At 63.4% G+C, this 9,705-nt stretch overlaps 1 protein-coding gene across 1 annotated transcript; it reads left to right on the top strand.

The window, feature by feature from the left end:
* The first annotated feature begins 669 nt into the window (after positions 1-669).
* PDCD1 (programmed cell death 1) lies at positions 670-9,705 on the top strand. Its single transcript, XM_007184867.2, has 4 exons — positions 670-747; positions 6,813-7,172; positions 7,591-7,766; positions 8,724-9,705. The coding sequence occupies exons 1-4, from the start codon at positions 672-674 to the stop codon at positions 8,997-8,999; spliced, it is 888 nt and encodes a 295-aa protein (XP_007184929.2). The 5' UTR covers positions 670-671; the 3' UTR covers positions 9,000-9,705.

The following is a 9,705-nucleotide window of genomic DNA, read 5'->3' as shown; positions in this document are numbered from 1 at the left end:
CTGAAAGCTGGCCCCGGAAGCCCCTGAAGGCTTCCTGAAGGGGGTTGGTGCTGGGCCCCGACGCCCCTCAGCACAGGGCTGGCAGGGCCACCATGGGGGCAGGGAGGGGCCCAGGGCCCCGGGTAGGACAAGAGGGAAAGGGTCTCAGGTGGGCCTGGAGGAAAGGCCCCAGACCCTCACTGCCCACTGGGGCAGCAGTGTGCCCGCTGCCCACAGCCCGTCGGGTGGCGGGGGCGGGCAGCAGAGGCCTGGCCCAGCAGTGGCAGAGCGCGGTGCTTCAAACACCGTGGCTCCAGGGACCTGAGCCCCGAGAGGGCAGAGGGACGGCTGGGGAAGGGGAGGAGAGAAGACCCTGCACCCCCTGCCAGCGGACCCACAGCCTCCGGAAGAGCCACCAACAAATAAAGAGACAAGAAGTGCCCGGGATGGAGGCACCCCTCCCCCTCCACCTGCCTCTGTCTCTCTGTTTCTCTCTCCCTCTCTCTCATCTCTATCTCTGCGCAGAGCATTTCTCTCCCTCCCACCAACTCCCTGCCCAAGTGGAGGAGGAGGAAGAGGGGGCAGGGGCTTGGGGCGTGGCCCTCCGACCTGACCCGGGACACTTTCCTTTCCTCCTGCACTTCTGCAAGCAGTAGAGGAGACAGCATGCCGGGCGGGCTGGCGCTCCGGGCATGGGGATCCCGCGGGCACTGTGGCCACTCGTCTGGGCCGTGCTGCAGCTGGGCTGGCAGCCAGGATGGCTCCTAGGTATGTGGGTCGGGGCTGGGTGGCGAGGGGTCAGGCTGGGCAAAGACCTCCAGTTCTCAGTCTCTGGCGGGGGGGAGGGGGGAGGTTGGGAACCAGGCCCCTGAGGCCCAGCACGGCCCCTGGCAGGGCGCTGTGTGGCTTTGGGCAGGTGAAGGGCCCTCTCTGGGCTCCGGCTCCTCACCCACTCCCCTCACCTGGTGGTGAGTCCCTTCCTTGCTCATGAGCAGGCAGGAGTATCCCAGCTCTTCCTGGGAGTCCCGAGGGACGGGCAAGCTCATGCCCCTCTCTGTAGGATGAAAGGGCTGGCCCGCCAGAGCCCCAAACCTCGGCCCCGCTTGTGTTTTCCTGGGGGGAAGGGACTGACTGTTTCCATGAGGGCACAGGCTGGGTGGCCTGGAGATGTTTCTCCGATTATGTCAAAAGTGTAAGAGTTCCAGTAAAGACCCACCCCGTCGTGGGCCTGGGATGAGCCCCACCTGGGCCTCTGGACGAGATGGCCTGGAGCACAGCGCCCGGGCACATCCGGGAGCGTCCACGGCAGGTTCTGGAGAGGCGCCCTGGCCCCAAGGCCCTCAGGACGGGCTGCCCCCTAGGCAGGCCCGGCAGGCCCGTGGCCAGAGCGGTGGTCAGGGAGAGGCCCCTCCTGGCTGCCCTGCCCTCAGCCACTGCGCCCGGTGCTGCCTGATGGGAAGGGGTCCCCAGCCAGACCCAGGGCCTGTCCTCTAGACCTCGCTGGGCTCAGGGGTGAAGGGCCCTAGAAGGGCCAAGCCGAGGTGGGGCTGCCCTGACCCCCACTGGCTGCCAGTCCGGGATTCTGTGCCCAGAGGCCCTCAGCTGTCTCGGCCCAGCCGGGCCTGCTCAGCACCTGCTCAGCGCCCAGGTCGCCCTGCTTTTTCCCCTCACCTGGCCTCGCTCTCAGGATGGACGGAGGAAACTCACGGCTGCAGTCAGTGGTCCAAGAGCCTGTGGCCAAAAGGTGCCCCGTGGGGAGGCTTGGGGAGCCCAGGCACGGCGTGGGGGTGGAGACGGGGTGCGTGTCATCCCGGGAGGAGGAACCAAGGCCCGGGGGTTGGGGGGCGCTGTGACTTACCCTCGGCCGCCCACTCCCCACCAGGGCCCCTTCCCAAAGCAGGGGAAGATCAAAACGTGAAAGGGGCTGGCCTTGAGTTCCAACTGAAGCCGACACTGGTGAGCTTTGTGCCCTCAGGCAGGTCCCTTAACCTCTCTGAGCTGCGGTTTTCCCCCCTGCAGTTTGGTGATAATAATGCCCGCTTTATAGCGTCATGAGAATTCGATCTTATAAGAACTGTCTGGCCCAGCCTATGACACATTTTTTTAAGTCAGATATGTGTTATTTTTTTCAACTTACAGACTTGCAAAATATTTGAAAGGTACAGAAAAGTTACAAAAACACAGCAGTGAACACCCTCACCCAGAGTCTCCGACTGGTAACCCTGGCACACTGGCTTTCTGCGTTAGTCGGCTGGGGCTTCGGTAACAAACGCCCGGCACTGGGCGGGCGGCTGGGACCACAGAAGCTTAGGGGCCGGCAGCTCTGGAAGCTGGAAGTCGGACCTCGGTGTCGCGGGGTCCCTTCCTCCGGAGGCTGCAAGCGAGAGGTGGTTCCAGGCCCCTCCCAGCTGCGGGCGGTGGTGGCGATGCTTGGTGTCCCTCGGCCTGTGGACACGTCACCCCAGCTCTGCTCCGTGTCACACGGCGTCCTCCCGTGTGCAGGGCTGTCCACGTGTCCCCTTTTCCCCAGTAAGGACACGGTCGTGTCGGCTTAGGGGCCACCAACCCCACACCTCATCTCAACGGATCACATCAGCGAAGACCCTGTTTCCAATAAGGTCACATTGCGGGGTGCTGCTGAACGCGGGGATTTGGGGGCCGGTGCAGCCCACAGCCCTCTCCATCCGCCCACCGCTGGTCACCTAAGCGTTAGTCACAGACTCTCCTAACGCCCGGGACGGTGGCTGATGCAGTCCCATAGATCAGATGCCCTGGCGTCCCGAGCCTGCCCTCTGGCTGGACTCTTTCCCTGATGGAGCCGAGTCCAGAACCTCGGCTTCATCTGGACGCCACTGTCCTCAGCTTCCTCTGACCTACAGCAGGCATTTTTGTTTGTTTGTTTTTAATCAAACCTCAATTTTATTTTAGATATGGAAATCCTTAGAATTAGGATTTTTTGAGGTGTAATCGGCATAGCATTATATTAGTTTCAGGTATACAGTGTATTTGTATTTGTATATATTCCAAAATGATCACCACGATAAGCCCAACTAATATCATCACCATATACAGTTACCAGATTTTTTTCTTGTGAAAAGAACTGTCAAGATCCACTTTCCTAGCTACTTTCAAATACGCAACACAGAATTATTAACTCTAGTCACCATGCCGCACATCACACCCCAAGGACTTACTTATTTTATACCTGGAAGTTTGTACCTTTTGACCACCTTCACCCATTTCCCCAGCCCCTACCTCTGGAAACTGCCGATCTGTTTTCTATATCCATGAGCTCAGTTTTTGTCTTGTTTTGTTTTTTGGGTTTTTTTTAGATTCCACATATAAGTGAAATCATACAGTATTTGTCTTTCTCTGCCTGACTTACTTCACTAAGTATAATATTCCCTAGGTCCATCCAAGCTGTCTCAAGTGGCAAGATTTCATTCTTTTTTATGGCTGAGTAGTATTCCATCGTATATACACCACATCTTCTTTATCCATTCCTCTGTCGATGGGCACTGAGGTTGCTTCCATATCTCGGCAATTGTAAATAGTGCTGCAGTGAACATTGGGGTGTATATATCTTTTAAGTTCGTGTTTTCATTTTTTTCAGATAAATACTAAGAAGTGAAATTGCTGGATCACATGGTAGTTCTCTGTTTAGTTTTTAAGGAACCTCCATACTGTTCCAACAGTGGCTGTGCCAGTTTCCATTCCCTTTTCTCCACATCCTCTTCACCACTTGTTATCTCTAGACTTCTTGACGATGCCATTCTGATGGGTGTGAGGTGATACCTCATTGTGGTTTTTACTTGCATTTCCCTGATGATTAGTGACGTTGAGCATCTATCTTTTCATGTGTCTGTTGGCCGTCAGCATGTCTTCTTTGGAAAAATGTCTCTTTGGGTCCTCTGCCCACTTTTTAATCAGATTCTTTTTTTGCTATTAAGTTGTAAGAGTTTTTTATATACTTTGGATATCAACCCCTTATCAGATATATGATTTGCAAGTATTTTCTCCCATTCACTATGCTGCCTTTTCTTGGTGTCCTTTTTTGATGGTGTCCTTTGCTGTGCAGAAGCTTTTTAGCTTGATGTAGCCCCACCTGTCTATTTCTGCTTTTGTTGCCGGTGCTGGCATTCCTGAAGGAGCCAGGCCAGGTGTGCAAGCACCTGCCACCTGGGTGTGTCTGTTGTTTGTTTGTGGGAGGTCATAGACATGATGGTCCTTCTTGGGGCACCCATCGGAGACCCCACGACGGGGTCGCTCCCTCTGGGTCCACTGCAAAGTATTGGGGGAAGGTGCTCTTTTCCCTTCGGGATGAATCAGAGACCCGAGGTAGGGACCCAGCAGTCCGCTGGGCAATGCTTTCAGCACCCACTCACGGGTGTTGCCTAAATCAGGTGTTAGATGGTAGTTGTGAAATGTGGTCTCTGAGGCCACCCTGAGCCCGTGCCAGGCCTCCCTCCACGGGAGCCCCGGGCTGATGCCACCTCGACACTCACACTCCGTCCCACACCCAGGCACCCCCCAGGGTCTCTCCCTCCCACCCTGCTGGGGCTCAGCGGCTCTCTCCTCAACCCACTCCTCAAACAGAAAAACAGGCCTGGAGACCCCTCACTGACATTCCATTATTACATAAATAGACAACATTTAAATTTTCAATTACTCAAACAACATAAGAAAAGATTCATAGACATTCATACTGCAGGGATAAAGCGAGTGAGACCCCAGGACTCGGAGGAATCTCTGCTATCAGCCTCCCAGGCCAAGGCTGATGTAAAGGGATGCATGTGTCCCAGGCCGGCCCCCCAGCAGCTGCATCCAGCCCCTGCCTCTGCCCACACTGTGAGGATCCAGGGGGGGCAGGGGGGGGGGCCGGGACAGGCATCCAGGTAGGGCTGTGCTGGGGGAGGGGTCTGAGGGGCAGCAGGGAGGCCATGGGGCCCAGAGGGAGCAGGGCCTGGAGAGCCCCTGGGAGGGACCTGGAGTTCCCAGGGCCTGAGCGGGACGGGGAGGCCGTGTAGAGAACCAGGCCAGGGACCCAGGCAGCCCAGGGTCCCAGCTGCTCAGGTCCAGATTCTGTGAGAGTCCCCACAAAGAGCAAGCAGGTAGACAAGAGACTCAAATGGCCACCAGTTCAGGCTGGCGGATGGGGGTGATGGTGAGGGCCTGCACTGAAGACGAGCAGGGCCGCCGTCCACGCAGGGCTCATCAGCGAAGGTCCCCGCAGGCGCTCATGGGGGCCCTGCTGGAGGGGCCTGTGCAGGAAGGGGGGCTCCCCAGGGGGCTCACTCGAGGCCTTGGCAGGTGGGAAAGGGGCGGTGGCGTGGACACAGAACGGGTGGGAGCACAGTCTGGGGGGCACCACCCAGAACAGGGGCTCCTGGGGTACCTGTGAGGCGTCCTGGGTTTCCGGACCCAGATGTGGGCTCGCTGCGGGTGGGAGCCCGGGGGTGGGGGGCACCCAAGGGCCTTGGGCAGAGCAGGGCTCTCGGATCCGGTGCACCATCGCCACCACGCGACTTTGACCAAATCTGTGTCCAGCTTGTACCGAAGCGGCGGCAGGGCGGTGGCGGGGGAGCAGAGGCGGGCCCTGCGGGGCTGTGGGCCTGGCTGAGAGGGGAGGCCCGGCCGCCCTCAGGCCTCCTCGGCCTTCCCGCTGCCCCCGCCCCTCTTTGCCAGTGGGACGGGCCCTCCACAGAGATGCGAGGACAACCGTCCACCCTGCACAGAGCTGCCCCTCCACAGGGGCCGGGGGATCACCCCGCCTGGAGGAGCGGGCAGGGGGCTGAGGGGAGCTGGCCGTAGACACGGAGCTGGGTCTGGGGGGGGGCCAGCCTCAGGCCTGCCGCTGTGTGCAAATCAGGGGCCACCGCGCAAGCTCCCAGCATGAGCCGTCCGCAGGGGCTAAAGCACCGAGTGTGGGTTTGGCCACGTGTGGGTCCCACCCGGGGCCCCTCCCTGCGACACGGGTCATCACGTCAGCCTGGACTCCGTGTGGGGTGCGGCCGGGCATCTCCTGGGAGGGGCTGCCCCTCCCCCAACCCCCCAGCCAGCGAGCTGGGTGTGAGGGCGTGCACACCCATGCGTGCGCGTGCCAGCGTGAGCTGCGTGTGTGTGTCGGCGAGGTGGGCCCCTGCACGTGGCAGGGCGTCCCCAGGTGGGGCCTGGCAGGCGACGGCTGGCCTTGTTTGGGGGCCTGCAGGCAGAGCCCAGGCTCGTCCACACGAGGGGCGATGGCCCGGCTGGCCTCTGAGCACCAGTCCCCAGTCGTGGCAGAAGACACGGAGGGCCTCCTGCTGCCCAGTCAGCAGTGCCCACGGGGGGAGCGGAGGGGGGGCTCCCAGCTCCGAGCTGGTCCTGAGATGGAGCCTGCCGGGGCTGGGTTCTCCGTGGGACGCCCCCACCAGCCCAGCCCGGCCTCCCGGTTACCCTCCCCCTCCCCCAGTGCAGAGCAGGCAGGACCAGTATGCCGGGTCTGGTCTGGGAGCGTGGGGGTCAGGCCTGCGGGGACTGGCAACTGGGACTCAAGGAGGGAGGGGGTGAAGGCCCTTAAACCACCACGCGGGGGAGAAACAAGGGCCTGGAGGTCAGAGCCAGATCGCAGCCCTGGCCCCAGGTCTCAGTAGCGTCAAAGGACAAAGTCCCACCACGGAGTGGCCCGTGAGAGGTGAGCACCCCGTCCCTGCGGGCGTGCAAGGCTCCGTGGCAGAAGCACTGCACAACCTTCCCATCAGACGGGCCTTGGGAAAGTGGGAGGGGAGGGTCTGGTGGGCTGTCCCCACAGCCCTTCCGCACGCCCGCCCACCGCTCCTCTCTCCACCCCTCAGATGCCCCCAGCAGGCCCTGGAGCACCCCCACCTTCTCCCCGGCCCGGCTCACTGTGCCCGAGGGGGCGAACGCCACCTTCACCTGCAGCTTCTCCAGCAAGCCCGAGCACTTCGTCCTCAACTGGTACCGCATGAGCCCCAGCAACCAGACGGACAAGCTGGCCGCCTTCCCCGAGGACCGCAGCCAGCCTGGCCGGGACCGGCGTTTCCACGTCACACCGCTGCCCGGCGGGCGACGCTTCCACATGAGCATCCTGGCCGCCCAGCGCAATGACAGCGGCGTCTACTTCTGTGGGGCCATCTACCTGCCCCCCAAGACGCAGATCAACGAGAGCCGGCCTGCGGAGCTCACGGTGACAGGTGCGGGCGTCGGAGACCCGAGCGCGGGGGGGGGGGCCCCGAGGGCTGGGGTGGGCCCCCCAGGGCTGGGGTGGGCCCCCGAAGGCTGGGGTGAGCAGGGCAGGGTCTGGGCAGCCAGCAGGAGCAGCCTCAGCCATGGGGCATAGTGGGCAGGGGTTGCCAGGCTCCGTTCCAGGGCTCTGTCCCACACCCAGGACCACGGCGACCCATGGCGCTGGCTCTCCATGACTGGAAGCACCCCCAGACCCACTTGTCCTTGAGGGAGGGGGCCGGTGGCGGGCGCCTCTCAGGATGAGCTCGTGCTCGGAAGCTCTGCCGGGGTGCAGGCCTGGGCGAGACTGGTCAGTGCAGGTCTAGGACTGGCAGAGGGCAGGGCCCTGGGTCCCCGGCTCCGACTCCTGTCCTGTTGCCCCTGCAGAGGGAGTCCTGGAGCTGCCCACAGAGCGCCCCAGCCCCCCACCCAGGCCCGAAGGCCAGTTGCAGGGCCTGGTCACCGGCATCACAAGCGCCCTGCTGGGGGTTCTGCTGCTGCTGCTGCTGACCTGGGTCCTGGCGGCCGTCTTCCTCTGGGCCACTCGAGGTAATGCCCCGCCGGTCCCCACAGGCGCAGCCCACAGTCTCCCTCCCTTCACCCCTCCCCTACTCCTAGCCCCTCCGTGTCCCCCCACAAGGAGGGGCCAGACTGGGCTTCCCAGGGTCTGGGGTCCCCTCACAACCCCAGCAGTGCCCCTCCCCTGTGCCTGCTCTCAGGAGGGGTCTGAGGGAGGGGAGTGGGGAGGGCAGCCCCCTGCAAGGCTGAGTCACCCCAGGCTGCACCTCAGGCTGCAAGACACTGAAAGCTCTTCTAACCGCTGGGCGCCCGAGGTGACAGCCACAGCCACTGCAGGCCTGGAGCCCCCGGCTCCGCCCCACCGCCTGGAGACGGCTGAGGACACCCCACCCGCTGAGCGGGGTAGGGGTGCAGCCCAGCTGACAGCAGAGCCCCTGTGGGAGGTCATCTCTCCAGGGAATCGCTCTTCCCGCCCTCAAATATTTTTGAGAACGTGCGGGGATCATTGATGATGCGCCCGCTGTGTGCGCTGCGGCTGCCGAGCGGGCGCTGGGCGCGGGGCTGGGCCGCACGTGAGGCCTGGAAGCCAGGCGGGCCTCTGGGGCCCAGACAACCCAGGTCCCAACCGGACCCTCAGGAGGCGAGCGGGGCGGGCGGCGAGCCTGGTGCCCTTCCCAGGGACCCCTGAGACCCCACGCCACGACAGCAGGGCCTCGGGGCTCCCTGACTCGTGTGCTTCTCTGCAGAGGGCTGCGCGCGCAGGAGCGAAGACCAGCCTCCGGTGAGCGTCCTTCCCTTGGCGGTGCCGTCGCCGCGGCCGCACCTCCCTGGGGGGCGGGGCGACTGCCGGGGGGCGGGGCGACTGCCCCGGGTGGGCGGCCTCAGAGCAGCCACGCCCCTCGCCCGCCACCGCTGCGTGTCCGAGGTTGGGTGGCCAGCCCTGCCCTGCTGTGCGCGCGCGTGCGAGTATGGGGGGGGGGGTGTGCGCGCGCACGTGTCAGCCCCTCGGAGACCGACGAGCCGTCCCTCCCTCTCTCCCCAAGAAGGAGGGCTCCCCCGCCGGGCCTGCGTGCACCGTGGACTACGGGGAGCTGGACTTCCAGTGGCGAGAGGAGACCCCGGAGCCCCCGGCCCCCTGTGTCCCTGAGCAGACCGAGTACGCCACCATCGTCTTCCCGGGCAGGCCGGGCTCCCCAGGCCGCAGGGCTTCCGCAGACAGCCCGCAGGGGCCCCGGCCTCTGAGGACTGAGGACGGACACTGCTCCTGGCCCCTCTGACCGGCTTCCTCGGCTGGCCCGAGTCCTTCAGACCCTCCGCCAAGAGCCGGGGTGGACAGTTTCCCTGGAAGAGCACAGAGTGGTAGGGCCGCCCAGGAGGTGAGCCTGTCCAAGGGTGACCGCGCCCACCCCTGCCAGCACCTGCCAGCCCTGCCCGGCTCCATGGGCAGGGGAAGGAGCCTCACCCCGGACTCCAGACCCAGTCTCAGGCTGAGCTGGCCAGAGCCTCCCTCCTACACACGCCAGCTGCCTCCCAGGAGGGCCTGGTGCCTGGACGTAGGGGCCTGCGGGTCCTGGTTGGAGACTCTGCCTTGGAGCAGGCCTGGTAGGTGCAGCACGGATCCCCCGAGGGGCACACGGGGAAATGCACAAGGTCAGGGCTCCCCTGGGGCCTCGTGCTCCCCCAGGCCTGGAAGAGAGCTCCTGGCGGTGGTGGGGCCCCTCCACCCTCACGTGTGCCCAGGCCCGTCATGCAGCCCAGGAAACAGGCAATGAAGGGAGCTGGCGGAGCTGGAGTCACCCCGCCGAGGCCATCCTGGGGGCCCTGGTGTCCACCGTGTATCCCCACTTCTCCTTGGCGCCCATTCACAGTGCTACTTAAAGGGGCCTCTGCCGGGCTCCCTCCAGGGTAGTGGGGCAGGTGCGGGGTCCCCTCAGCAGGGACCCCTCCGACGGAGCCGCCACTCCCCGTGGCCTGCACACACAC

Source organism: Balaenoptera acutorostrata, chromosome 8 (genome assembly GCF_949987535.1).
Source record: "Balaenoptera acutorostrata chromosome 8, mBalAcu1.1, whole genome shotgun sequence".
NCBI classification, from domain to species: domain Eukaryota; kingdom Metazoa; phylum Chordata; class Mammalia; order Artiodactyla; family Balaenopteridae; genus Balaenoptera; species Balaenoptera acutorostrata.
This window is presented reverse-complemented; position numbering and strand designations above follow the sequence as displayed.